This window comes from Primulina eburnea, chromosome 2 (genome assembly GCF_022965805.1).
Source record: "Primulina eburnea isolate SZY01 chromosome 2, ASM2296580v1, whole genome shotgun sequence".
In the NCBI taxonomy this organism is placed as follows: domain Eukaryota; kingdom Viridiplantae; phylum Streptophyta; class Magnoliopsida; order Lamiales; family Gesneriaceae; genus Primulina; species Primulina eburnea.
In genome coordinates, this window is record NC_133102.1 from 2,286,349 (window position 1) to 2,312,498 (window position 26,150).

A 26,150-nucleotide genomic window follows, 5' to 3' on the forward strand; every position below is an offset into this window, starting at 1 on the left:
AGACACTCTCCTATGATTATATTTTATACAGAAATATATTACATATTAAATTATTAATATTTAATATAAATATATGGATCGCATGCAGTAGATAATATAACAGGGCTCGCGATTTAAACCAACCTGGGCTCATGTTGATTTTTGTGATTATTATCTCCGATAGGGCTAGGCTAACCCACGCTCACGGCCCAATTACTACTCCAACTCTCTTCGAAATTGCTATAAAATATCATTGATTCACGGCCGAAGCAAGAGTTTATATATTTGTTTTTAATATGATATTTCAATGTTTATGTGGACTTATGTCCATCAAAATGTCTCGTCCACATATAACACGCAAAATATACGACGAGCTGCGATGTCAGGCTCGTCTATTTATAATCCAGTCATGTTGTGTGATCTCGACAGTTTTCGCACTTAACGTCGGGAGAATTCGCCCTGACTACGTATTCGGTTGCTGTAGTTTTAAAAAAAAGGGAAGAAAACAAAGCGAATATGATTCTTCATTGTGGAATAATAGGACAAATTTAATGCTAATGTAATTTCAAATTTTGATCTTGAATTCGATGTTTTTCTAGCACGTACGCATAAAATTTTGTCATGCTTTATTTATAATTATGATATTGCATTCATCGTTAAATTTTTTCTACATAAACTATAATATCGTAGGATCATTATATAGAGTGCTTTTTATAGTGATTTCTACTGAGAAAGTTTTTTTATATTCGTGTGACCTTTGAAATTCAATTCACATTTCGTGATATGTTGCTTTTAATTCAAACTATTTTAAAATCATATATTTGTCGCTTTAATTTTTTTTTATTTATTTTTTATCATATCCTCCCCCAGAAATCAATTGTAGATAATTATTATTGTATGAAGTACACTAAAAACCCTTTCTGTATTTAAGGAGCTAGAGATATTTAATAAAATTGTTAAGATCGATATCAAAATATTATCGTCGCTATTTATAACGTCGTTGAAAAATCTTAAGCTCGAGTCGGTCCGATACATATTGTTTAAGGCAATAAATCAAATTTGTTTTATAACTATAATCTCATCAAATAATTCATAGAGGTAATTAGTATATGTTCCTATGTGTTTGTTTTGTTTAACACGGAAGTAATTAATTTCGAGTGAACGATGCTAATAATAATGTCTTCTTGTCTGATTAAATTTGTGCATGGGCTCCAACTAAATTTCAAATCCTTACATTTACACTATCTTATTTAGGCTGAATTATTTATTTGACAATACAGAATTGATATGTAATAGGAAAATTTAACGAAAAGTATAGTTAACAAAAAAATAATCGATATTTATATAAATATAAATAAATAGAAAAATAATCACAGACTTGGTATACATACATTAAATAAAATAAAAAATAACATTTTTGGTTTTATAATAATTGCAATTTTTTTTACACTATTATCGATCAATTCACAGTCTTAATATACTGACTTTAAAAAAAAATCAATTTTTTTCAAACGGAATGCTGATACATCAACAATATCCGATATCATGTTACCACGTCAAAATTTTAAAAAATACATGGCTAAACTGTTAGCCAAATTGCTAATAACAAAATTATAGAAGTAGGGAACGAAAGAAATCTCGTAAAGATATAGACAGAGTGGCATCTTCAGGAGCCATCTTTATTATTATACTCAATATAGCAATCTATGAAAACTTTTCGAACTACTGTCGAAAAGTAAGTATATCCATGTTCGGCAGAAGGAATTCATCCTTTGGGCAGGCCTTGTCGAGGTCTCGACCGTCGACGATAAAAAACATTATACGAAAATGAGCATACAATTGAAAATATGAATATCGTGTATAAAATAACAACAATAAAACAGTAAATCAAACCGAGTCTTGTACGAAGTACAATTTCCTTAAACCAGATTTGTCCCCTCCGACGGTGCTTTGAGGATCTCGACGGACAACTGTTTCCTAGGATACAACAGCAAAAACTTGTAGCAACTTAGCACGGAGTAACTAAACCAGCGAATCGAAAACATATCTTCACTTTATCAATGAAATTTAACGGAATGCTTAAAAGAGATATTAAGTATTTGTAAAAACAATTTTTATGCTTATGAAATGAGGAAATGAACATACTATTTATAAGCCCAAAAAATGCATATCAAGAGTCAAGGAAAATTAATTAACTCAATTAATTTTCTAATTAACTTAAAAATATGAAGAGTCAAAAGTCTTCGATTAACTTAAATATTTAAAAAGTCAAAATACACTTCCACGACAACGAGACACAACTAACTCAAATTTCCAACATAAACACACATGTTGTGTGACTAATAAAGCTATGAATTAAGTAAAACCCAACTGTCCACCAACCAAATGTTGGCTCATTCATTAATTTCTCCAAACCCCATTCGCAGCCCTCTATAAATTTAAACTTTCTGACAAAGAAAAGCCCATACAAAAGCTCCATTCTTCCTCCGACAAATTATTCAAACTACTTTTTGTCATCTCAATGGCAAGCTTTTCCGCAAGGAAGACGTCGTGAAGGCAATGTGGGTTACAGTACTACTGGTTGTGACCACAGCGGCTCTAATCGCTCAGCCCCCTGCGGCGGAGGCCATGATTTCATGCAACTCGGTGCTTACCACACTGTCACCATGCCTCAACTTTGTTCTGTTTGGAGGTGATGTGCCATCGACGGAGTGCTGCTACGGCGTAAAGTCTGTCAACAACGCCGCCACCACCAAAGAGGACCGCCAGGCCGTCTGCTCGTGCTTGAAATCTGTTGCTGACTCCGCCACCCCGAGCATGATTAAAAACGCCGCCGAGATCCCCGGAAAATGTGGCGTCTCTCTTCCCTATGTCATCAGCCCATCCACTGACTGCTCCAAGTACGTACATGTACATGCATAAATTAACAAATATATATATATACATATTTATTTGACTCCACTGGTTAATTCTAATAATATTTCATTATAATTTCTAATATATATATTTATCGTCGTCTTGTGTTGCAGGGTGAGCTAAATGATGTTAATGGAGTTGGAACGACGATTTTCCTTAATTTAATGACCATAAGTTGTTTGGAAGAAAATATAATGGAACGTACGCGAATTTGCCATATGTAAGAAGTTTTAGTTAGTATTAAGTAGTGAATTAAGTAAGGTTTGATTAAGGTAATCAAATTTGTTGCTTGAGTTCATATTTCTTATCTGTTCATGCGCCGACTGTGCTTGAATGATTTATTTATTTTTTTACCTAATTTTATATATTATATAATATGATAATTGAGCCCTTAATTTTGTGAGTCAAGTCAAATATAAATTTTTAAGGTTAATTGAGTGATACTAATAATTTTATTGAGATTTATACAAATCATTTATATAATTATCTCGAGTTCATTTATATATTTAGCATATTATATAATATATAAAAATAAATAAAAATATTTATTTGATTTTAATTTCTATCTACAAGTAAAATGAGAGAACAATAGGGTTTAAGATTTTTATATATTGTGGGCAATTAAGTCATTTGTGGGGTTTTTATCATTAGATTAAAATTATCACATCTCATAAAAAGGATACTTTATCCCTATATAAAATTATTTATCATCGACCCATGATATTATCACGGACTTTCTAAAAAGTTAATATCATGGACTTTTTAAAAAAGTACCAAACGTGAGATAAAGGTGGATTGATAATCAATCAATCTTTTATCCTGATGTACCGGACTATACGTTAGAGTAGTATGGTTGAAGTCTTATTTATTATATAACTGATAGTAAATTAAATTATTTATATATATGCATGGAGAACTTAATAAATACTATATACATATATATATGTGTGTGTGTGTGTGTTCCTATGATTTGTTATGTTTAATATAGTCATATTTCCGGGTAATTCAACGATACTAATAATGTCTTCCTTTCTGACTAAATTTGTGCATGGCCTCCAAGTAAATTTCAAATCCCTTACATTATTTACACTATCTTAATTAGGCTGAATTATTTATTTGAAAATGACAGAAACATTATAAGCAAAATTTTAACGAAAAGTATAATTGACAAAAATTGGATATTTATATACAAAAATATACATCTTCGGAGTTAAATAAACGTAACACTTGCTATATACTTGAAGTTCTCATACGAAATAATTCTGTATTAATAAAAATTCATTCATATGTACATGAGAAACTCATTTTTACAATATAGATTATATATAACACGAACAAAATCGGAATTCGAAATATTGAACGATTGAACTCAGTCTACTCTTTAATTTTCTATGCGATCTCGATCGAACCCGAATTGTAGCATATGACGATGTTCATAGAAAAGATAAAAAAATATATGTTTAGCATAAAATATCAAAGCTTGGAAGTACAGAAAGCGTTCGCCGTTTACATTAATAAACAGAAAGAAACTTAAATAATTCAGCCTAATTTGGGGTTTTCTCAGTTTGGGTTATCTAACCGAGAAATTATTATATAGTAAATCGAAAACCTTTTTTTTGGTTATGTATATTTTCTTTTTTAATATTTTATGATTTCATGGTCTTCTTTATCATCAAATTTCAGTTTTAATTATGTAACTTTCATTTTTTTTTTACAAATTTTATTTTTTTTATTTACCAGAAGTGTTGATGTGACAATATACATGTCATTATTATACTGGTTCCATGTCAACAACACGTCGAAGAAAGAGCTAAAATGGTGTTAAAAAAATCAAAGATAACAGACTGATCAGTTCGACAACACAGTGAATCAAAATCATAATGAGACAAACATAAAAAAAAAAAAAAATCTTGTAAAATAGCTAGCTAAACTTTTATGTGGGTTGAAAAATTAATTCCCAACCTCTAATTTCATTAATCAGCCTCTCAATTTATTTATTTGTTTCAATAGCTTGTCAATTAAATGTCTTGTTTCACCTTCCCCAAGTTCCGATGCAGCTTAAATTAGATACAGTGAACGTTTATGAACTTATATGGGAATGGTATACTGCACGAAAATGACTCGAACTTAATTTTCAAAGTTGAGACACAATAGAAATCGAATTTTGCAATTAATACGCAAAAATTTGAAAATTTTACGAAACCAAGTGCGTGTGATTTTCGTGCAGTATGCCGTATTTGATTAAATGTTGGGTGCATGTATTTGTGTTTTCCACATGAACTTTGTATTTTCGTTGCACGTATCTCGTCTGATTGTTTTATTCCAAGTTTAGCACGTAACTCGCTCGTTTTTCTATTTCGTCTTATATATTTGATATTATCTACAATTTAATGGAAGGGACTCCACTTGAATGATAATACTAGTACTCAGACGCACGCAACTGTTCGTTTTTTTTTAACAAAAATCAAAAAATAAACGGTAAAATTTTAAAAAAATGTAGCGTTTTCGTGAACAATTAGTCATCAAAATGTAATGAATACACCAATTTTATTATTTTACGTGACATTTTCGTAAATAAAAAACAATGAAATTAAATGACACAAAATGGGTGTTATTTAGATAAATAAAAAAACATCTAATGTCTAAAAAAGAAGATGTCATATTATAAAATGACTAATTCGTCTAATATTTTGGTTTTGTTGAGAATTAAATTATGATATAATTAATGTAATTTCATCTCAAGTTTAACAAATTGGAAAACAATTAATTAAAAAATGGTAAGATAAAATTTACTATCACAGACACATTACATTATATTATTTTCTCAATTAAGTGTCAATTTGGATAAATAAGTAGGTGGTACTATTTTGCTATAACTTTAAGGTTAGTTCATCGAGCATATTTTAATTTTAAAAAAGCACAATAAATTTTTACATTTCCTTTCCAGAAACAACTTTTCTATGTAATTGAAATTATAATTTTTTTAGACAAAAACTTGTGTGACACATGTCGTATATATTTTGTGAGACAGATCTCTTATTTGAGTCATCCATGAAAAATTATTAGTTTTTATGCTAAGACTATTATTACCTTTTATTGTGAATATCAGTAGGGTTGACATGTATCATAGATAAAGATTCGTGAAACCTTCTCACAAAAGATCTACTTTTTTTTCTATTCGACTTTAATTTTATCTCAGAAATTTTATTCTATATATGTGGTCCCATGCCTAACACACATGAAATGTAATGAATAAAACCAAACTGTCGGCCAACAAAATATTGACTGATTCATTAATTTCTCCCAAAGCTATTCATAAGCACACTATAAATACAAACTTCGTAACAAAAGAAAACCTATCCAAAAACTCCATTCTTTCCTTCACCGAATTCGGCCTCCTTTCATCATCTCAATGGCGAGCTTTTCGGCAAGGACGACGTCGTTGAAGCCAATGTGGGTTGCACTACTTCTTGTGATCGTGGTGGCTCTAACTGCTCCACCCCCTACAGCGGAGGCAGCGATTTCATGCAGCTCGGTGTTGAACTCTGTGACTCCATGCCTCAACTTTGTTCTGGTCGGAGGTACCCCATCGACGCAGTGCTGCAACGGCGTAAAGTCTGTCTTCAACTCTGCCACCACCAAAGAGGACCGCCAGGCTGTCTGCACGTGCTTGAAATCTCTCGTTGGATCTGCCACCCCGGGCATGATTACTAACGCCGAGGCGCTCCCTGGAAAATGTGGTGTCTCTGTTCCCTATGTCATCAGCCCATCCACTGACTGCTCCAAGTACATATATATCGATTTATAAATAATATATATACATATATGTGTTTGTTTGCCAGCTTCCACTTGTTCTAACCATATTTCTTTACATTTTCTAATATATTTATTGTTGCTTTGCATTGCAGGGTGAGCTAAACAATGTCAGGACGAAGATCTTCCCTTAATTAGCACAAATCCGTTTGGAGAAAATATAATGGGACGTACGTAGCTGTGCATGCCATATGAATAAGTTTAGTTAGTACTATTAAGCAGTAATTATTTAAGGTTAATTTGAATAAGCTAGTACTCAACTATTGCTAATTAGGGGATTAATCTGCCTATTTAATGAATTATATTGTACTTTTCAGCTTTGTATCTGCCTCTCCTTTTGCAGATTATCATTTTTAAATGCGTGCATTAATGTATAAGCTGGCCTTTTATTAATTAATTTGTCGATTTCCCGTACATGCACGTGCTTCAGGAGAAAATGGTGATACTCACATAAGTTTCCCAAATAAACCCAAAATATATAAAATTAATGCATGACATGGCTCGGTGATCTAACATATATTATGCAATATTATAAAATTATTATTTTTCATAATATAAATAATAATTATAAAGTAAAGATTATATTAAAGCAGGACAAATTGTCACCAGAAGTATTTTTGAAAATATTATCTCTTTAATAAAATGAATGCATCAAATGTTGTAGCAGAGATACCCAAGTCTCCGTTATTGGTGGTTGGTCACCCAAATTTGCCCCACGTATGTCTGTGTGTGTATATATAGTACTCAGAGGCGGAGGTACATAGAAATATATACCCGGGCTAAACTCAATTTTTTTAAAAAAATTTGTATGTGATTAAATTAAAATATTAAAAGATTCTATAGTTTAAAATTCTAGTCGGGTAGAGCCATATTTTTTACTTCGCCACTGAATTAGTAAGGATTCAATATATCTACGTTATAATATATAGATTTGTATGCATATATTCAAGTAATTTTCTTATAATTCTTAAATCAATTTTCTAATGGAATTAGTGGGGGCTGGTCAGCTACCACCAAATTTGTTCTAACTAATTATTTGTTTTATCTTCAATATCATACTAAAAATTATAATATCATCCCCGAATCAAGTAATCAAAAATAAATAAGTACAATTTGGTTAAATTGGGTATAAATAAAAAATGATGATAATATTTATAAGTATATGAACACTGCGTTCTGAAACTGTACTGAATATTATGCATGGCCGGCCACTAGCTAGCTAGATTCGTTCATACATCACGATAATTAAGTTTGTGCTGCTTCTGGATGGCGATAGCTCAATCTCATCGACGCCTGATGGAGGAAGCAGGCCGGATCGACCGCACGGATAACACCGATCCTTCAAACATTAATTACTCCGGGGATGCCAGCTCGGAAGAAGATTTCGATACTAGCATGTTGATCATCCTGGCGGTGTTGCTTTTCGCTTTATTATTCGCACTCGGGTTGAACTTAATCGTTAGATGTGGCATGCGGCAGTTGATTGACCGCAGCTCACCCCAACAATCTGCTGCCTGCACAGGGCTGAAGAAGCGCGCGCTGAGCCGGATACCCTGTGGCCGTGTACCGATCGCCTGGTGGGATTTCGACGAGTAGCGAGTGCCCGATTTGTTTGGGGGAGTTTATGGATGGGGAGAGGGTCCGGGTTCTGCCGAAATGCCGCCATGGGTTTCATGTGGAGTGCATAGATACGTGGCTACTGTCGCATTCGTCCTGCCCCAATTGTCGGGCGTCATTGCTGGAGGTGGAGCTGCCCTAGCTAGACACAGCAGCATCTGAGGAGAAGTATATTAACACAATCCTACAAGTTTATATATATCTTTAAAAGCTAAGCAACAATCTTAGATTTTGTATTCCGTCGGTTTATAGACGGATCAGAAAATTTAATATGCAATTAAATCTTATTAGATTCACTCAAATTTTTAAGGTTTTTAAAATATAAAAATATGATATTGATTAGTATCTTATTATTTGTCGTATGTCCAATCAAATTTTAATTTCCATGTGATAATCTTAAATTCGTAGTCTATGTCGTGAATGAATCATTGCCATTATTAAATCACAAAGTCAAACACGGATCTCTCTTTGGGTATCCATAAAATTACTTTTTATGTTAAGCATATAATTCTTAAATTGTAGAGTTAATTTGTCAGCCTAGATTTTTGATAAGGCCAGAATTCTGGTTTGAAGCCATCGCGTAGCCACTTTTCTCCTAAAAGCACACCTGCTTCATGCATGAGCCAGTGGACACCAATATATAGATTTGAACAATGATACCTTGCACACTCTTTTCCTGCACACTTGTGAGCGCCTGCTTACGTGGTACGCCCACAACCACACAAAATTTTTTGTTTTATTTTTTTTAAAAAAAGGCTGACCAATCATGCACACTCTTTTCCTGCACATCTGTGGGCGCCTGCTTACGTGGCATATATATATATATATTTTTAAAAAAATAATATTTTTAACATTTCTAAACATAATAATCTGAAACTTTTTAAGTTTAGAGCCCACTTAACCAATAACGATCATTTAATCTGAATATGTTCTGCAGTATTCCAGGGATTTTGTAATAGTGGTTAAATCTGGACACAAAATGCACATTACATGTTATTGTTATTATTACATTGTAAATCTTATTACCTTACTCGAAAGTGGAATGACAAGTTGCCTTAGAGCTCCGAGCATATATCCCTCGCTTGCCCTGTCCGTTAAACTATTCATTACTTGTTTCATGGTATAGAATATATCCAAGGTCGGAAACACTTTCAAAATCACTAATCATGGTTTCATAGGATCATCTCTTTCAACCAGATATTTTCAAATCTTAATATTAAGTAGCATTTTTTATATATTTTTATTTTACAACACAGTTTTTATATATTATAATACCTTTCATGTTCTTTTGTTTTCTTGAACGGGATAAGGTTGTATTATAATTTTGTTTAAATATAAGATTTTGATATCAGATAATTTATGTTATTTTAAGAATTCCTAATCCTACAAGTTTTATTTAGGTTTTGGATGGATGCAGCCAACCTACCAACCAGATTCCGTGGGGACACACACAGCCTGATTCTTAGTGTTTACGCCGAAGCCTAACCCCATACATAATATATCGGTACACGAAATCATCAGCGATTAACTGTTTTGGAGCCAACCACACTACCAAACCCTAGCTGCAACGCAGCCTCCGCTTCTATGACACTCTCTCCACCGCCCTCCGCTTCCCTGGGGTTTCAATCTTTCCTCAAAACCACCACTCGCTGTAGACTTTCCATTTCGACGCCTGCTCCTGGAGGCTTCTCCCGCAATTTCTCACCGTTGGGTCGCCGGATTTCTGGGAATCGCTCGCTGCTCGTGTCTGCCGTTTCTCATGAGGATTCGGTGACGTATCTTTTAATTTATTTTTATTTTTATCATCTATTTGGGAGTTTTTAACTTTATGCAATGTATAAAGGACGGGAACATGTGCAATGTTAATTGCTTCACCCGTCTATGCTTTGTTTTGTGCTTCTAGTTTTACGGCTTGAAGCAAGTGCTACCATAACATTTTCAGACTAATTTGTCTAGTTCTTGATTTTATTTTTCCTTTCGTTTTGTTTGGTTGTCTACGAGTGGGGTTTGGGGTCATTGATGGCAGTCTTGTACTTAATTTCTTTCTGCGCATCACCTTATGTGCCTCTTACAATTGATTGAATTTACTGCTAAAGGATTTGTGCAAGATTTGTTGTTTGCGTTTAGATTTGATGTTTACATTCGTTTCATGTTTTGAGGATACAACTTGGTTAGTTTGAGACGGTTTGAGAAACAACGCAACTAAGAAAGGAATGTGTAATTTCTGAAGGTGGAACTCTGGCTTTGGAGTTGGAGCTGGGCGATCCTGACTTCAGCTTTATTAATGCTTCCAGAGATGTGCTTCTTTTCTAGTTTCATATTACGTGGGAAAAATGTTTTTTTTTTTGTGTTGTACAACTGTGCAATACTACGTTTTTTTGTACATCAAATGCTTTTTGAATCATATAATTGTAAATTGATTATTTCAATGTAATTTGTTTTCAGAAGCCTTCAGATATTGGCATAGAGGATGAGGGTTTGAAAGCGGGAGCTGAAGAATCAGATGTAGCATGGCAGCAGATGCTCAAATCTTTTAAAGAACAATCCTTAAAATTGCAGAGTGTCTCAAAAGAAGCATATAAATTTTATAGTGAAAAGGCTATGATTTTATTACATGAAACTTCTGGAAAATTGAAAATACAAGCTGAAAAAGCAAGTCAGGATCTGAGTGTCATTGCAAAAGAAATTACTGAAGAAAGCAAAGAATACTTTGCCACAGCTGCAGATAATTACCCGGAGCCTGTGAAGGATATTGTTGACACCTTTACTTCTTCTCACGATGAGTTGGATGATGTCTCTAAAGTGCGAGACTTCTACGTTGGAATACCTTATGGTATGTTGAGCAAAAAGTGTTTGCTTGCATCTACTCTGTCGAAATTTGACTTTTAAACTGATGCGAAAAGTCATACCGGCTAAAATATTTATATGTTCTTATCCTACTTTACTTTCCAGGTGCTGTTCTTTCTTTTGGAGGCTTTCTTTCTTTCATGCTCACTGGAAGTATACCTGCCATCAGGTTTGGTATTATACTTGGCGGTACTCTTTTGGCCTTGAGTATATCAAGTTTGAAATCTTGGAAAAAGGGGGATTCAGCACCTTTAGTCTTGAAAGGGCAAGCAGGTTTGTGTTCCAAAGGAAATTTGTACACTTATTCCAATTTTCTCTGTATTGATGACAGTTACTTTTCCTCGGCTAGCTATCTGTTCATTGATATTGAAATTTATGCTCGTAGTTACAGTGTTGTATATAACCTTTAAAGAATCCATTGTTTTATTATACAAGGAAGCAATTATTGATCTGTCAAGTATCCCATGATTTGGCTATTTATTGGAAGTAATCATCTTTATTCGGAATAACCTTGTCTGATTGAGTGCTTTCTAGAATTGGAGTAGACTTTACTAATGCAACTCTTGATTTGATTTTGGATATGTTGTTGCTGCAGCAATTGCTACCATATTATTTCTGAGACAACTGCGCTTGTTGTCTATGGTAAGTTGTGTTTTCTCATTCATGAGAGGCTGTCCATTGTTCTTGTTGTTTAATTGTTGAATTTATAAGCTCTAAACATCATTCATTTGTGCTCCTTTGCAGCGGCCATATATATTCAACTTTTTCACAACCATTGTCAGGTCTCTTGTTCTCTGAAATTCTGAATTGCGATTATCATGCTTTCCCTTTCTATCAGTTTGCTTGATTAACCCAGTAGTTTTATATTCTGCTCTCTGATATACATATCCCTACCTTTTGAACATGAAATGCTTTTTTATGAGATATAGTGCTCCAAGACTGTAAATGTGTGGACCTTGGGGGTGGGTTGTGTTGTTTATAATGCGACTATTAAACCTATTTTTGTAAGGGAGAAGCTGTTTTCCCTTTCAAACCAAAGACAACACGACAAAATTTAATGCTCCAAATTGCCGATGTGATGGTTTTTTAGGGTTTTCTTCTCAGACCACAGTACTTAATTTATGAATATTCACGGTGAGCTAATTTGAAAGGGTTTTATTTAAAAGTTTGAGCATGTTATAGCTTTTTGCGAACTACTAACACTCGGGAAGTGACGCAACTACCCAATGTCACTAAAAGTTGGACAGTAAGCACCTGACAAATTAATATGACGAAAGAGCTTGCATCTTGCACTGTTGTACCTTTCTGCTTTCTTGATGGATGATCAAACATTGGTCAATCTGTGTTCTAACAATGACATGTCATGTGCAGTGGCGGTAGTAGCTGCATTCTATCTTTACAGGATCATCAGAGATAGAGGTCAGCCGAGGGAACCTAATTCGAAAGCAAGGTTACAGGATTAATTGATCTTCATACGGAGGTGAATAATTTTGCATCTTGCATCTGCATGGTAGTCTCTTTAAAGCCAATGGACGGTAACACTTAATCAGGCTGTGTAAATTAAATTTCTGGGTGAGAGCTTGCAATTTAGACAACATAGAAAATAGGGAATCCAACTGTTTCTGGTGTTCTGACTGATTTACTTTAACAAGGACACAGAGGCAAACGAATGTAGACCCTATTTCCAAATACTTGTTTTGAGTATAATGGAGTGTGTCCTATCTCTGTTCCAACTTGTAATGACCTCAATACCTTTTTAATGCTTGCACTAAGTGTAATGAGTTCAATATTTTACTGTGATTTAATCTAATATCTTAGCGCAGATTTGATGGGAGTCCAAAAGAATCCTTGACCCCATTGGATTTCTTTCTTTGCATCAAAGCTGTTCGTAATGGAGTGTATTCCTAACTGCGAGAATAAAACATAGAAAAAGTTCAGAACTCTGCATCATGTGAAGCTCCTCGACTCAAACTCAATGCTCAGAAATAACATTTATATCTATATATACAGCTATCCGATAAAAAATTTCCCAAACTAGGGGAAGTTCATGAAAGGTAGCGTGTATGTAAGGTCCATAATGTACAAGAATGATGCCCGCAGCAAAGATGATATATTTACAGTTAAACAAGACAGGACATTTGTAGACAAGCGAGCAATTAAAACTGATAAGAGTATCTACATAATCCCACCTCAATCAAAGCTTTATGCCAACCATTCTCCTTTAGATACAATTCCTATATGTACAAGCGTAAGCGACAATTAACAGTAAAAATTAAATAAATAAGAACGTGTTCTTTCGTTTTTTTATTTAAAAATATATCAAACTTGTTCTTTCTCGGCTCGTTTTTAACGCAAAGATCAATATTATCGCAACAGATATAGAGGTTCTCTGCATCAATGAATAAATCTTGAACCACAACGGAACGTTAGTCAAAGCTGATGAAAATAGATTTATATGGATAGTATTAATCAATTTTAAGTTTTAAGTTATGGAGATTAGGAAAATGTTTTAAAAATAATAATATTGGGAGGTTATAAATGCAACTAAAATAATAAATAAAATAAGATTACAGTGGGAAGATGGCGATGAGGAAATTTACAGGTTAGAAATCTTTAATTTAGTCGATGTGCAGCACACAACATGCGGCCTTTCACATACGATGAACAATGTAACTTTTGACATTAGCATATTTTGTACAAAATCATGTAATGCTGCTGCCACGCCACCAAGACTTTAATTCTACGGTCATTTTTGTATCTATATATTTCATATTTGTCAGCGTCCAAAGCCCTCGAATAAAAATCTGAGATCTTCGACCGTGAGGCGACTAGCAGACACGCCACTTTGATCTTCACCAAAAGCAGACGCAACCATCTTTCTCTTGTCTTCCTGAAGCATAGATAAACAGAATTTTAGCAAGAGTAAAATACGGCATCAATTCACCATTATTGTCCTTAAACTTGCATCCACTCATTTAGCTCAAATCTTTCAAGTACAGAAAACAAAGCTCAACAATCTCACTGAGAAGGAAATCAATTTCCAAACACAAAAACCGATTATTTCAGCATTGTCTTGTCCCCATCAAATATAGAACTTCAGGTGATATACAAAATATTGGATCTCAAATGAGGCCAACCAACATAAACTCCAACGTAACAAACAAGCCAACAACCACCATTCACATTTGGGTTCCAGGCAAGAGTATGAAAAACACCTAAACAGAGGCGAATTCATAGCCTAGAGTAACCTTGTCAAGGTGTTCATCCACTCAGGCTCAATCAGACATTACAACCTCAGGCTCAATAAATAATAATAACCAATAAACAATTTTAAAAATAATTGATGTGAGGATACCTGAAGAGACAAAATGCGATCTTCAACAGTGTCCTTGATAGTTAACCTTGATACTGTAACAGGACGTGTCTGCCCTATCCGATGTGCACGATCAACAGCCTGATCTTCTGTTGTCGGATTCCACCAAAGATCCAAAAGAATTACACGGCAAGCAGCAACCATGTTCAGGCCAAGATTTCCAGCTTTTAGAGACATCAACATGACATCCACCTGCGGATAAATTTATATTGAATAGGAGTTCATTGACCAGGGTAATGACTGATGAATTATTCTGACACAATCCATGACTGGTTTAATAATCAAGAAACCATATAGCACGTGATTAGGGCACTAATGATTGAGATTTAGTGGGCAAAAAGATTGATGAAGGGTGGACTTTCCAACTTAAGCAGTCACATTACTCTGTAGTTGAGAAATGTTTCAAGCTCAATTTTGGAATGAAGAAGTGACTCCTTGGTTAACTCTTTTATCACTGTTTGAATTCTTATCTACTAGCTAATGCTTGGAATCAGAAATTACGGTAATGAATCAACTAAAAAAAATATGTCAAGCGGTTTGTCAAACATAAACATAGAACTTTAATCCTTTGTATCCAATGGGAAATTGTATCCTACATGGGGATTTTCTAACCCGACTCTATATCATTTAATAAATAAATGCTGACACTAGACACAAGTGTGTAAGTTGGCGCAACTTGCTGATCAGAAATACCACATTTCTGAATGATGATGTAAAAAAGTTTGACAAGAACCTGCAACACTGAAATTCAGCAACAATATCTTCAACCAGATACCACTGAAGACAATAAGAATGGAAGACGTCCAGACACTTCAGAGAAAAATACACTTAATTTAATTAGCAAGAAAATGAGTTACATGGAGATCAAAATCCAACCTCTGGATCAGCGTTGAAATCTTTGACAGCCTTGTCTCTAGCAGCTATTGACATTGTACCATCAAGCCTGCGGAAATTTATACAGGAGTTCTTCAGTGATATCTCCACTAAGTCCAACATGCTAGTCCACTGGGAAAACACAATGGCCTTTTCAGGTTCTTCACTCTCGGAATCTAAGTAAACACCACTTGAAGATGAAGCATCTCCCTCAAGTGTAACCAAATCTGATGACTTCGACCTATGACTTTTAGAAATGCAATGTGACTTGAGAATTTCCAGAGCAGATCTGATTTTAGAAGATATGTAGTCAGTCTGCAGAACCTTAGATTTCTCACCCATTTCATATGAAACAGCAGAATCACTGTCAATATCATCAGATAAACATCTCCGTAAAGTAGCTCGGGAATAAACAAGATCCGCACCAAGCTGTTCTTTGCATTCTGGGGCTGGACAGGTATTATCTTCCCCTGTCAAATGATCTGAGACACACTGATAACAGAAAACATGCCCGCACATTGTGACAATTGCATTCTCAGGAGTATCCTGTAAAATAATAAATCATTCAAAAAATAATTTAGCCTTTTGTAGTTAACATATAGCTTACCTGCAATAAAAAATCTACAAGCGAAAGTTGTCATGGATAAATTTTTCGTCACTCATGTAACCGTTACAATGGTAATTGTAACTATCACAACCACCCAAACCATATTGCCACCCCTACCCTTTGCACGATGAGAAGAACCCAACAAGCATGCATTGACAGTGGTATTATCCAACAAACAGTTCCCAACAACTAACATGATTGACGCTGTAGACACTAGAAAATAAATCAAGCAACTCTAACAAGTGATACTAGCAGGACCATCATACAAAACTCATAAAACTCACTACTTGACAGCATAAAGAAAGATTTGAATAGACATCCTTTAACAATCTCAACAATCTATACAGCCCAGCCTCCATAAAAAATGATAAATAGACACCCGTTGTGACATTTTCCAATACATCAAATCTACGAATCACTCAAGTTTTTTGTGGGATGGACATGAGGGCGGTAATAACACATTGCCATAGGTTGGATGGAAGAAGGTTGTAGACCGAGAGAGTCGTGGTGGTTAGGTGTAGGGAATATCTGTTTGAGAAACATTGCATTATGGGAAATATAGGTGGTGGCGGTTGTGTTGAAAATGACCTTGTGGAAGAAAATCAGGATAATATGGCCAAGAAAAGGTGGGACGGGATGGCAAAAATGATTTCAGAAATTCACTCTAGAGCTTACCGATATCACGATGTGCGACTGAGGTTCGAGGGGAATAAATTAGATTTTGGGACATTTGGTGGGGGGAGTCATCTTTCCGTGACTTGTTTCCTTCATTATATCTCATCTCAAAGGGTCGTAATTTAACCATATCTCATTTCGTCTCTTTTAACTCATCTACTGCTCTATCATGGAATCTTCATTTTCGTAGATCACTTCGAGATGAAGAGATCAATCAATTGTCTGTGTTCATAGGTATTTTGGACAGGGTAAATATGGTGGAAGGGGTTGATGATTTCAGGGTATGGGAGGGGGATCCATCGGGGAAGTTTTCGGTCAAATCTTTGTTCAATTCTTTCTTCAACGTTAATAATTCTACACCACAATTCAGCTTCTTCGATATCATTTGGAAAACACCTATTCCAACAAAAATTCAGATCTTCTCTTGGACGGCAATACTTGGAAAAATACCAACATCCGAGGTGATTCAAACGAGATGGCCTACTTGTGCTCTTTCTCCAAACTGGTGTGTGTTGTGTCGTAAGGATGCGGAAACACAAGATCATTTGCTTTTATGCAATCAGTAGTGCACTAGGGCAGGGCTTTGAAGAATTAATTGGTTCCCAACAACAACTTGTGCTACAACTGGACAGGTCTTGCACAAGAAAATAAGGTGGAGCACGGAAAGTGATACTAGAGGAAATAGAAAATCTTAAAATTGAACAAACAGAAAGATTTATCAAGAATCATTCGTTCAAGACTCAAGGGGTTCAGTCTACATCTTTGGAAAGCACTGATTTAATGAACATATAAATTAATAAAGAAAATATGATCAGTTGGTCAGGGAAGCACAAAGAAATAGTAAATTAAATAAAGATCAGGGGGTCAACAAATATCTTGATTTATGAAGGAAACATAAATTAACCACCGTGATCAGTCCCCGACGAACAAGGTTGAGATTTTCTAAAAGTTTTGCCTCTATCTAGATAATAATCTATGCAAGACGATCACAGGATCAACACATTAGAGCTTCCTATTTACTTGTAAGATTATACATGTTTTTGAATTTCTCGTGTGAGATTTCCTTGAATAGATTTCTGCTACATAAATACAGAAAACAATTGAGACGTCTCCAATAAAAATGGGCCTCTAATAGAACACAAAGTTCATTTTTGCACTTCCAAATTTGGCGAGAAACTTCAATGTGTTTTCCCCCTGCAATAGATTCTAAAGCTTTCCATCAGAAATTTACACTCTCTCATAATTCCATTTCCTTCTTATTTCGAAGATTATGCATGGGATCAGAAACCACGACATTTAAGGATTCTACATGGAGTCTTATTTAACTCCGCACCATTCTCAACCATATTCGTCAAGATTAACAGTAACAAGCCGTCGGTTTTATGCATAACAATATCATTGAAGACTTCCTTAAGGTTCAGTAAAAAGCAAGATTAAATGGTTTTGGTTATCCGTGAAGATGATTGCAATTGCATGAGATGAACCAGGTTCATAAATTTGCAACAAAAAAGGTCTTAAATGAGAGATATCATACTGCGCATGCAAGACATATGGCCAAAGAATCTTCCAGTAATTTATATAAATTAACAAGTAACTCTCTCGGAAGTGACTGGGCCATCTCAGAGGAAATTTCTCCAACAGGATCAGAACGGAACCCTTTGACCAGTAATGGATGGTCACATGCTTGACGAAGTCGGAGAAGCAGCAGTAGTATATTCGCATAATTTTGATTCAATGTGCCAGCAGCAGCATAAGCCTGAAAATTACATATTTTACATCCAAACTTTTTATCAATCATAATCGAAACTAAATGTCATTAATTCACCATCAAGTAAAAGATACAAGTGAAAAGCATAAACAAACCATAGATTTAATTAACGACCATGATCAGAAAAAGGACTCTGAATTTAAAATCATGGCAAGTAAAAAATTTGACACACTTGTCCTAAATTTGTCCCATGGCACCACAATCTCTAGGAGCTTGTGCTCCTGTTGTCAATGAAAGGACCACAGGTTCTCTAGCACCAACCTCAATGTTCTATCTACTAATGTCTAATGAGCAAAGTTATTTCCAGTAGACACAGAGGAAAGTGTATAAATTACCGTATTGATTCATAAAAAGACACACTACCAGCTTTGTCTTCCTATCAACCTACAGCATTCTATCAATTAGTTGATAGGCTCTCTTATTCATCGTTAACAATGGCTGGTCAAAAGGTATGGTTAGTCTGATGACCAGTAATCCAATTTATTCCATAAATTTATTCATATTAGAAGCAAAACACAATTCTACGCGCTGAAATCAATAATTCCACATGACATTTAACCAACAGAGAGATAGAGTTACAAAAAATCAGAATTAAAATGAATTTTAATGGTAAACTCATTATTGTGGCCCAGAAATGAAGCAAGATAGTTAGTGTCAAGGGGATCATCAAAAGCAGCTTATTATAACGGATTAGGACCTATGAGTGCCTAATTCCATTATATACAAGCACCACTTCTTTAAGATAATGATGCCCATCATAAAAGAATATTTGGCAGATAGCCCCAGGACATTTTAGACCATAATGTAGCAATATAATAACATAAGAATTCCCATCCCATTCACAAATTACTGTCTCCATGCCTAGTTGTGTACCTATAGCTTCACAAGGAACATTATCAACAACTGATTAAATCACTTCAGTAATTCAGTCAATAACATGGATACAAATCAAGCCAGAGGCAAATATATAAACATAAAAAAAACTCCATTCCACACAATCCAATAAATAGACACAGAAAAGATATCCAGAGCAATAGACTCTAAGGTATTCCCAGATAATTTGTTCTACAATGAAGACACAGAGAAGCTATCGCAATAGTTTTAAAGAGAACTGGTAACAATTATGAAAGGGGAGGAAACTAAAGCGAAAATGAGCAAGGGATGATTGATAAAGCACCAAACAGAGACAAGAATAACAATAATTGCTGACATTGGCCACAAATCAAGTAGTAAACATCAACAGAATCACGTCAATACATGCATTTACAACTGAATGGAAACCGGAAAAGTGGATGAGAGATGCACACAAACAGAGTGAAATAAACATGAGTCCCACAAAGGAAGAGGAACCTTAAATTGCTTGCGTGAATCTGCTTCAAGTTTGCTATAGAAATTCCTTTCTTCTGATGCAAAATCCACCCTCTTCAAGTGTACTTTTTTGGGTGGCAGGGTGATGATAGGCTTGCCTTCAATAAATGTGCCTAAGCCACACAAAAAAAGGATTATTATCATCAGACAATATAAAATATTCTACAAATGTGAAATCAACCGTGACCATTTAAGGGTGCATGTTCATCAACAACATGAAATTAACTATTTTGATTAATAATTACAAACCATGAAGTTTAAAAAATTCAAAAGAAATAAGATCTGATAAAAAAAACTAATCAAGCACCACAGAGAATCTGCCAAAACAATTTGCACCACAGCTCAATACCTTGAATGTGAAACAGTTAAAATCAATAGCCTCGTTGCAGTTGGGTGTTGGTGTTGCACAACCATAGAGCACACGATGCTCACTGTAGAAACATGTTATACAATCTATGGCATTCATTTCTTCTTTTCTTCTTACTATAACATAACATGGCCAAATGCTTATTCTCAACTCTAAACAAAAAGGCCAAAGAATGCACAAATTCAAACTTTAATTAAGAATACAACTTCCAAGATGCACCAACTGTAATTTCATGACTCTTGCCCTGATGAATCATACATATTCAAAGGAAATAATGACCATTTTTTGAATGAAAACTCGAGAATAAGAATGAACCACACAAGCACACACACAACTGAAAAATAAGCCATCTAAAACTTCAAAAATTATGTAAGTTGCAGCTTAAACTGCTAAAAGTATGGTCATGATTCAAAGTATAATTTCAAATAAGAAACAGTTGTTTGGATAAATATAAGCCTTGAAGAGATTGAAAACTATCAGACAATGAAATGGATAAGGGCTTGGTTGGTTAGTGTTAAAAAAAGAACCTCACAGGTGAGAAGGCAGTTTGGCCAAAAAATATCGAGCTTGTCTTTCATTTTTCCAGTATTGGGCATTCTTTAGGATGACCTCGAATTATTTTGTTTATCATTTTAGGATTTAGGAAAATAAGTTCTGAGTAGACTGCTAAAAAAATTTACATCAAGAAAAGAAAGATCCAAAATGGAAACAGAGTCGCCTACAGTAAACTGTTACTTTTTTAATACAGGAATGAGATTCCTCATGAGGAATAAGTAAACAGAGGAAACTGAAAATTCAAGCGAAACATTAAATTTCCATAAAACATATCATCTTACACAATAGAATCAATTCATATGTGGGGTACTGATCTAGTATTTAAAAAAAGGGAGGATCCTGATATACATCACAGTTAAGAATCTCTCCAACTTTCCCAAAATAAATAAATTAATGTCAAAAACTCATAGGTCCGTGTTGAATCATGAATGATTTGAAAAATGAAAAATCCTTTCAAATCTTTTACTACCTACCATATCATCCATCCCTGAACATATTTTCTAATTTAAATAAAACAAGAAAAAACTGAGATCAGTATCCTATATCATTTTAGCAAACCTCTGTGTGTCGCCAAAAGATAGAAACATTGTTGTACAAAACTAAGTTACATTAAAGAGTGATCTCACGGATAAATATGATAGAAGAAATTCAAAATCACCTTTAGTTCGACGCAACATGATATTTCTTAAAACAACCTGAAGCTTTTTGTATCCTTTGGCCGAATCCCTTGAAATTAGGGCCTTAATCGAGGAGACAAATGTTTTATACTTATCATATGGATCATATCTCAAAAATCTGAAGTAGCTGAATAATTCATCTATTGAATTTTGTATCGGTGTTCCAGATAAGCACCATCTTCGCTTCGCTCTAAGGCTGCAGCAGGCCCTGGCCACTTGAGTTCTATGATTTTTTATTGTTTGAGATTCATCCAAAATAACCCTAGACCATTTTACCTTCGCTAGTGTACCACAATCACTATCAAAAGCAGAATTATTGATTTCCTTTTTACCCTTCTTGGACCTCTTATTAGCTGACGACTTTTTTTGTTTCTTCGCCATGGAAAATGTAGAAGATAATCCATATATGTCTCCATCTTTAGGTTCATTGTCGTCCTCTTCAACCAAAGGTTGTTTTGGAACTTCATTGGATACAATGGCATACGTGGTCAAAACCACATCATATTTTGCTAATGATGCAGGACTTTTAGTCCTGTTACCTCCATGATAAATTAAAACAGACAGTTTAGCTTTATCTGTAACTTTCTCATGCAGCTCCCGAGCCCATTGTCGAAGAACACTAGCTGGACACACAATCAATGTACCTGCTGTCGGCCTCTTGCAGTGAAATCCCTTTATTGTGTTACTTGTCTGTGGAAGTATAGTAAATTCCTCACTTTCTATAGCCTGCATTGTTTCATCAGGTGCAAGATCCCTATTTTCATCGTCGTCGTCGTCCAAATTTAAGGCTTCAGTTTGTGTATTGCATGAGTCTCCGGGCTTAGATTTGCCCTCCACAAGTCTCTGCGCATGTATCAGGGCAATCATGGACACAGTCTTACCAAGGCCCTGCAAAATGGAAAATTTGTAGGAAATATTTTAGGTGAAAAAAGTGAGCAGCAAGGCTAGCTCGCAGACCTGATCATCAGCCAAAATTCCGCCCAAGCATAAATCAGATGATTCCTTCTTGAGCATCCACGCCAAAGCAATTTTCTACAAGTGAAAAGAACTAGGCTTAGAACTACATTTGTACAGCACAATTAAAGGGCGTCTGACAGAAGCAGACAATGACCTGGTGCCTAAGCAGAGATACAGACATAATTCCCACAGGTAAATCAGTTTCTTCTTTGGGTTGATGCAAATCCTGCAAGGAAAATAATAAGTCCAGCATACAATTGTTCACTTATTTAGCATTCACATGGAATAGGGTCTCAAGCTGGGTACACAGTTGCAAGAAAATTTTCTCAAAATATAAGTTGGTCTTTTGTAGGTTGTAAACATGAAACAAAGTAAAATACATAAGAGAAAGAGAAAGGACCAATGTTCAAGTTACCGAATTCACCTGAAAAAATGAATTATAGAAAACACTATACAGAACTTCGATACTGCCACATTGTAACCAAAGTACCTTCGGTAGCAAGCCACACACAGTTTAATTCTAGTAGAGAACAAATAATACTTTTCCATTACGACAATTGTTTTGAAACTGGATATGGACGTTCAACTAGGAACTGTACGCATTCAATCCAGAATAGTCAACAAGATAGTGTACAGATTGGACTGATGCAAACCGGCAAACCGGTCTTGCCTTCAAAAATCAATAATTTTAAAGTTCGGTACCCCCATAATTTGAATTCTCATCAGCTTGATCATAAAATATTAAGCGTTTATAATGTATAAATGAACAAAATAATAGTGAAGAAGATTTGGAAAACACCAAAATTCTGGAAATGGAAAAATACGAGCCATGTCGTAAATCCACAAATTCTATCCAATCCAGTTTTTAAAATATTGGCCGCATTACAGTCTACAGAGGCCTGCTGATGGTTTGAAACCAAAGATTGAAAACAATTTTACATTACCCTTCCATATTGTCAGCCTAATTCTCGATCCTTGTTTCAGTTTTCATCCTAATTAATCCTACAGTCCTTCATTTCCACCGACCACCTTGATGTCAAAGGCTTCAATCAGCTTCTGAAAACGGATTTATTTGCCAAAAAGATCAAATTGGAACCATCAGGAAACAACAGCTAAAAAATTCATAGAAAATACAATTAGTTGAATGAGTAAGTGAATTTTGTGCCAGCGGGATATGCCCAAATATGGATGACTCCACCATGGTGTTAAAAGAAATAATGGGGTAATCCAATTTGGGGAAAAAAACAGCAAACACGGTCGATAAAGAAGTGTTAGATAAGAACCAAAGAAAGAGAATGAGGAGCAAAGAAGAAATAGAAAAGAGAAAAGGACGACAAAAAGAAATTTTAAAAAAGGAATATGATGGGGAACATGTCAATTGATTGGGGAGGGGGAGTAAAGCTCCAGGAGAAGCATAGACTCCCACACAAAAGAGTTGTAACCCTAGATCTAGGGTGAAACATCGTCAGCAGATATAGGCCCTCAAGAATCATGATTGAGTTACAATATGTACATGTGTTTTTTATTCCTCTCTTGAGTCTAGTCTCTATTCGTCGAAAACATAACAAGAAGATAAGAGAGTGAAGTCATTTATTAAGCTTCTTAATCTTCAAAACTAGAACCACTACAATATGAACTAAAAATAAATCCTCAGAAAGCACTGCCAAAAAAAGGAATAAAGAAAGTGAAAATAAATTGAAAAAAGTTATATACAAAAGTCACATAAGATAAATATCTATCAAATTATCAAGGAAAACAAAACATAAAACACCAAACAAATACCCAAAAATATGAAATAGGAAACAGGCCAAAAAGTACCTGCAAAGCCGCTTGGTAAACAAATCTCTCATCAGCTCCAGGAGTCCTTTCTTCACCTACCCCCGTCTGATGCATGGAATCATTTGAACTAAAAACCTGAAGGGTTGGAGAATAATTCCCAATCATCAAAGATGAAGGTAATAGCCGATTTCCTCTTTTCTCATACAATGATGAATCATTAACGGCGCCCCGGTGAAAATCTTCGACCATATGGTTCTTTCCATTTGAAACATCTGACCATGTTGCAGGTTGATAATATTTTCCGTATGTTTCATGAATTTGATTGCCACCAACATTCTTAACTAAATTGTTCGATCTCGCACTCGATATGGAAGGTTGGATGGATGCAGGAAGTGTTCTCTTCATGGATTCAGGAAAAGAACGAAATTCAAGAGTTGTATTGAATCTACCAGCATTGTTTAAACCATTAGACTGGTATAAATTCCCATCCCGAGCCATCCTTGAACTTGAAGCTCCAGCGGTCTCCATAAAACTATGAACCTCATGGGGTTTTGAGAAAGTTTCTCCATTAACAACCTGCCTCTTGGAGGAAGAACGATCTTCATGAGAATGACCATTGTAACCTGTAAATTGCATTAAAGCAAACTTAATTTATAATACAACTTCTATAATACTGTGAAGGTATTTGCATGCAGCAATTCAGATATTACTCGTCAAATGCGGAGGATTTGAAGATCCCCATGATGGAAGTACCCTATGATTTACAGAAGAGGCACTATCCGTCACAGGAGACCCTTCTCTATAATTGTCTATCTCCCGTAAATCTGAGTCACTGTCGGATGAACTGATATCTATGGGATCCAATGAAGCCATTTCTGATGTATTACCACCTCTGTAAAATTTCCAAATGCTGAAGAGGCCTGCTTTTCACATAGAAACACCTCAAATATTTAAGGACAGGTAGTGGCAATCATGACACTACCATCTGGAGGAAAATGTTTCACTTACAATGCAAGAAATTTGTCTTAAACCACTAAGTATTCCACAAAAAACGTTGAACATTTTTGACTGAGCTCTAGAAAGCTACCCATGGGATCCATATGGACAACAATCTGCGAAAGTGTGCAAACTTGATCAAAAGCATTGAAAAAAAGATGATCTTAAGGAATAGGACATGATGTGTTGCTAAAAATACCAAAACACTGTCGAACCTCCCAAAAAATTGGGAAAAGGAACATAAATATTAAATGAAACGGGTAAAACACAAATAAAAATGGATGGAAACTAATTTAACCAGCACGGGAGCGGGTGCAATTAACAAATTTAATTTACTTTAGGCGATACCCCTGCGTTAATCCGAAACCCAAATGGTTCGCCAGGGTTTAACCACATGCATGAAAAACAAATTTTAAAAAAACGCGTCTTGGAGGGAAACACCAACACTGATCTTTGAAAGAAAATAAGCAAGCAGATTAATTTCATCTTCAACACAGAATTCACAACATTCATCCCAAAAATTCTATCTTGACTTCCGAACTTCCCTGAAAAGTATCTATCACGAGCAATAACAAATCTCATCTGGGACACCGTCAAATGAGTGGCTTTTTAAGTTCCAATTCAGGAAAAAAAACACAAAAATAATTGTGAGAAATATGGCGGGGAAAGAAGGAATTAGAAACCTGAAGTACCATTGCGGCATTGATGTGGAACTGGCGAAATGAGAATGTCGATACTGGTTCCGACTTCTGCGTTGTATGTTTGAATATGGCAGAGAAAAACCCTAATGGGACGTTGGGGAAGAAAGACTCTCAGTATTTAATTTAATTCGAGTCCTGCGATTTTCTGAGAGTGACAACCCGTCAGACTTTTTTGTTTATCGTCTGCCTCCATATATATTTCAAATGTCATTTCACACACACACACACACACACACAGAGTAATAATTAATGTTTAAAAATATACAAATCTCATATGTCTAT

General features: G+C 35.0%; 3 protein-coding genes across 5 annotated transcripts; 2 read left to right on the plus strand and 1 right to left on the minus strand.

Moving 5' to 3' along the window:
- The first annotated feature begins 2,538 nt into the window (after nucleotides 1-2,538).
- On the plus strand, nucleotides 2,539-3,119 carry LOC140823986 (non-specific lipid-transfer protein 1-like). The gene is made up of 2 exons (XM_073185590.1): nucleotides 2,539-2,889; nucleotides 3,009-3,119. Exons 1-2 carry the CDS (start codon nucleotides 2,539-2,541, stop codon nucleotides 3,117-3,119), a joined length of 462 nt encoding a protein of 153 aa, XP_073041691.1.
- Nucleotides 3,120-9,779: 6,660 nt separating this feature from the next.
- On the plus strand, nucleotides 9,780-13,301 carry LOC140818530 (protein FATTY ACID EXPORT 3, chloroplastic-like). Its single transcript, XM_073178526.1, has 6 exons — nucleotides 9,780-10,095; nucleotides 10,771-11,158; nucleotides 11,278-11,445; nucleotides 11,768-11,814; nucleotides 11,917-11,954; nucleotides 12,996-13,301. Exons 1-6 carry the CDS (start codon nucleotides 9,910-9,912, stop codon nucleotides 13,078-13,080), a joined length of 912 nt encoding a protein of 303 aa, XP_073034627.1. The 5' UTR covers nucleotides 9,780-9,909; the 3' UTR covers nucleotides 13,081-13,301.
- A 416-nt stretch (nucleotides 13,302-13,717) lies between these two features.
- LOC140818538 (helicase-like transcription factor CHR28) lies at nucleotides 13,718-26,050 on the minus strand. Of its 3 annotated transcripts, none has more exons than XM_073178541.1 (12): nucleotides 25,860-26,050; nucleotides 25,180-25,283; nucleotides 24,882-25,091; nucleotides 24,211-24,794; nucleotides 22,547-22,618; nucleotides 22,393-22,467; nucleotides 21,417-22,323; nucleotides 19,819-19,949; nucleotides 18,235-18,456; nucleotides 15,422-15,964; nucleotides 14,528-14,737; nucleotides 13,718-14,062 (listed from the first exon to the last, which is right to left on the minus strand). In XM_073178541.1, exons 3-12 carry the CDS (start codon nucleotides 25,042-25,044, stop codon nucleotides 13,949-13,951), a joined length of 3,021 nt encoding a protein of 1,006 aa, XP_073034642.1. In that variant the 5' UTR covers nucleotides 25,045-25,091; nucleotides 25,180-25,283; nucleotides 25,860-26,050; the 3' UTR covers nucleotides 13,718-13,948. The 3 variants fall into 3 exon arrangements, with proteins under 3 accessions (XP_073034642.1, XP_073034634.1, XP_073034650.1); XM_073178533.1 differs by having other exon boundaries at nucleotides 25,851-26,050; XM_073178549.1 differs by lacking the exon at nucleotides 25,180-25,283 and having other exon boundaries at nucleotides 25,851-26,050.
- Between the last annotated feature and the right edge of the window lie 100 nt (nucleotides 26,051-26,150).

Coding starts and splice junctions, on each gene's coding strand:
- LOC140823986 (XM_073185590.1), top strand. CDS start 2,539: ATGTGGGTTACAGTACTACTGGTTGTGACCACAGCGGCTCTAATCGCT. Junction 2,890..3,008: donor ACTGCTCCAAGTACGTACAT/GTACATGCATAA, acceptor CTTGTGTTGCAG/GGTGAGCTAAATGATGTTAA.
- LOC140818530 (XM_073178526.1), top strand. CDS start 9,910: ATGACACTCTCTCCACCGCCCTCCGCTTCCCTGGGGTTTCAATCTTTC. Junction 10,096..10,770: donor CCGTTTCTCATGAGGATTCG/GTGACGTATCTT, acceptor ATTTGTTTTCAG/AAGCCTTCAGATATTGGCAT. Junction 11,955..12,995: donor TTTTTCACAACCATTGTCAG/GTCTCTTGTTCT, acceptor ATCTTAGCGCAG/ATTTGATGGGAGTCCAAAAG.
- LOC140818538 (XM_073178541.1), bottom strand. CDS start 25,044: ATGGCTTCATTGGATCCCATAGATATCAGTTCATCCGACAGTGACTCA. Junction 22,324..22,392: donor GAATTTTGGCTGATGATCAG/GTCTGCGAGCTA, acceptor TCCATTTTGCAG/GGCCTTGGTAAGACTGTGTC. Junction 15,965..18,234: donor CCATATGTCTTGCATGCGCA/GTATGATATCTC, acceptor ATTATTTTACAG/GATACTCCTGAGAATGCAAT.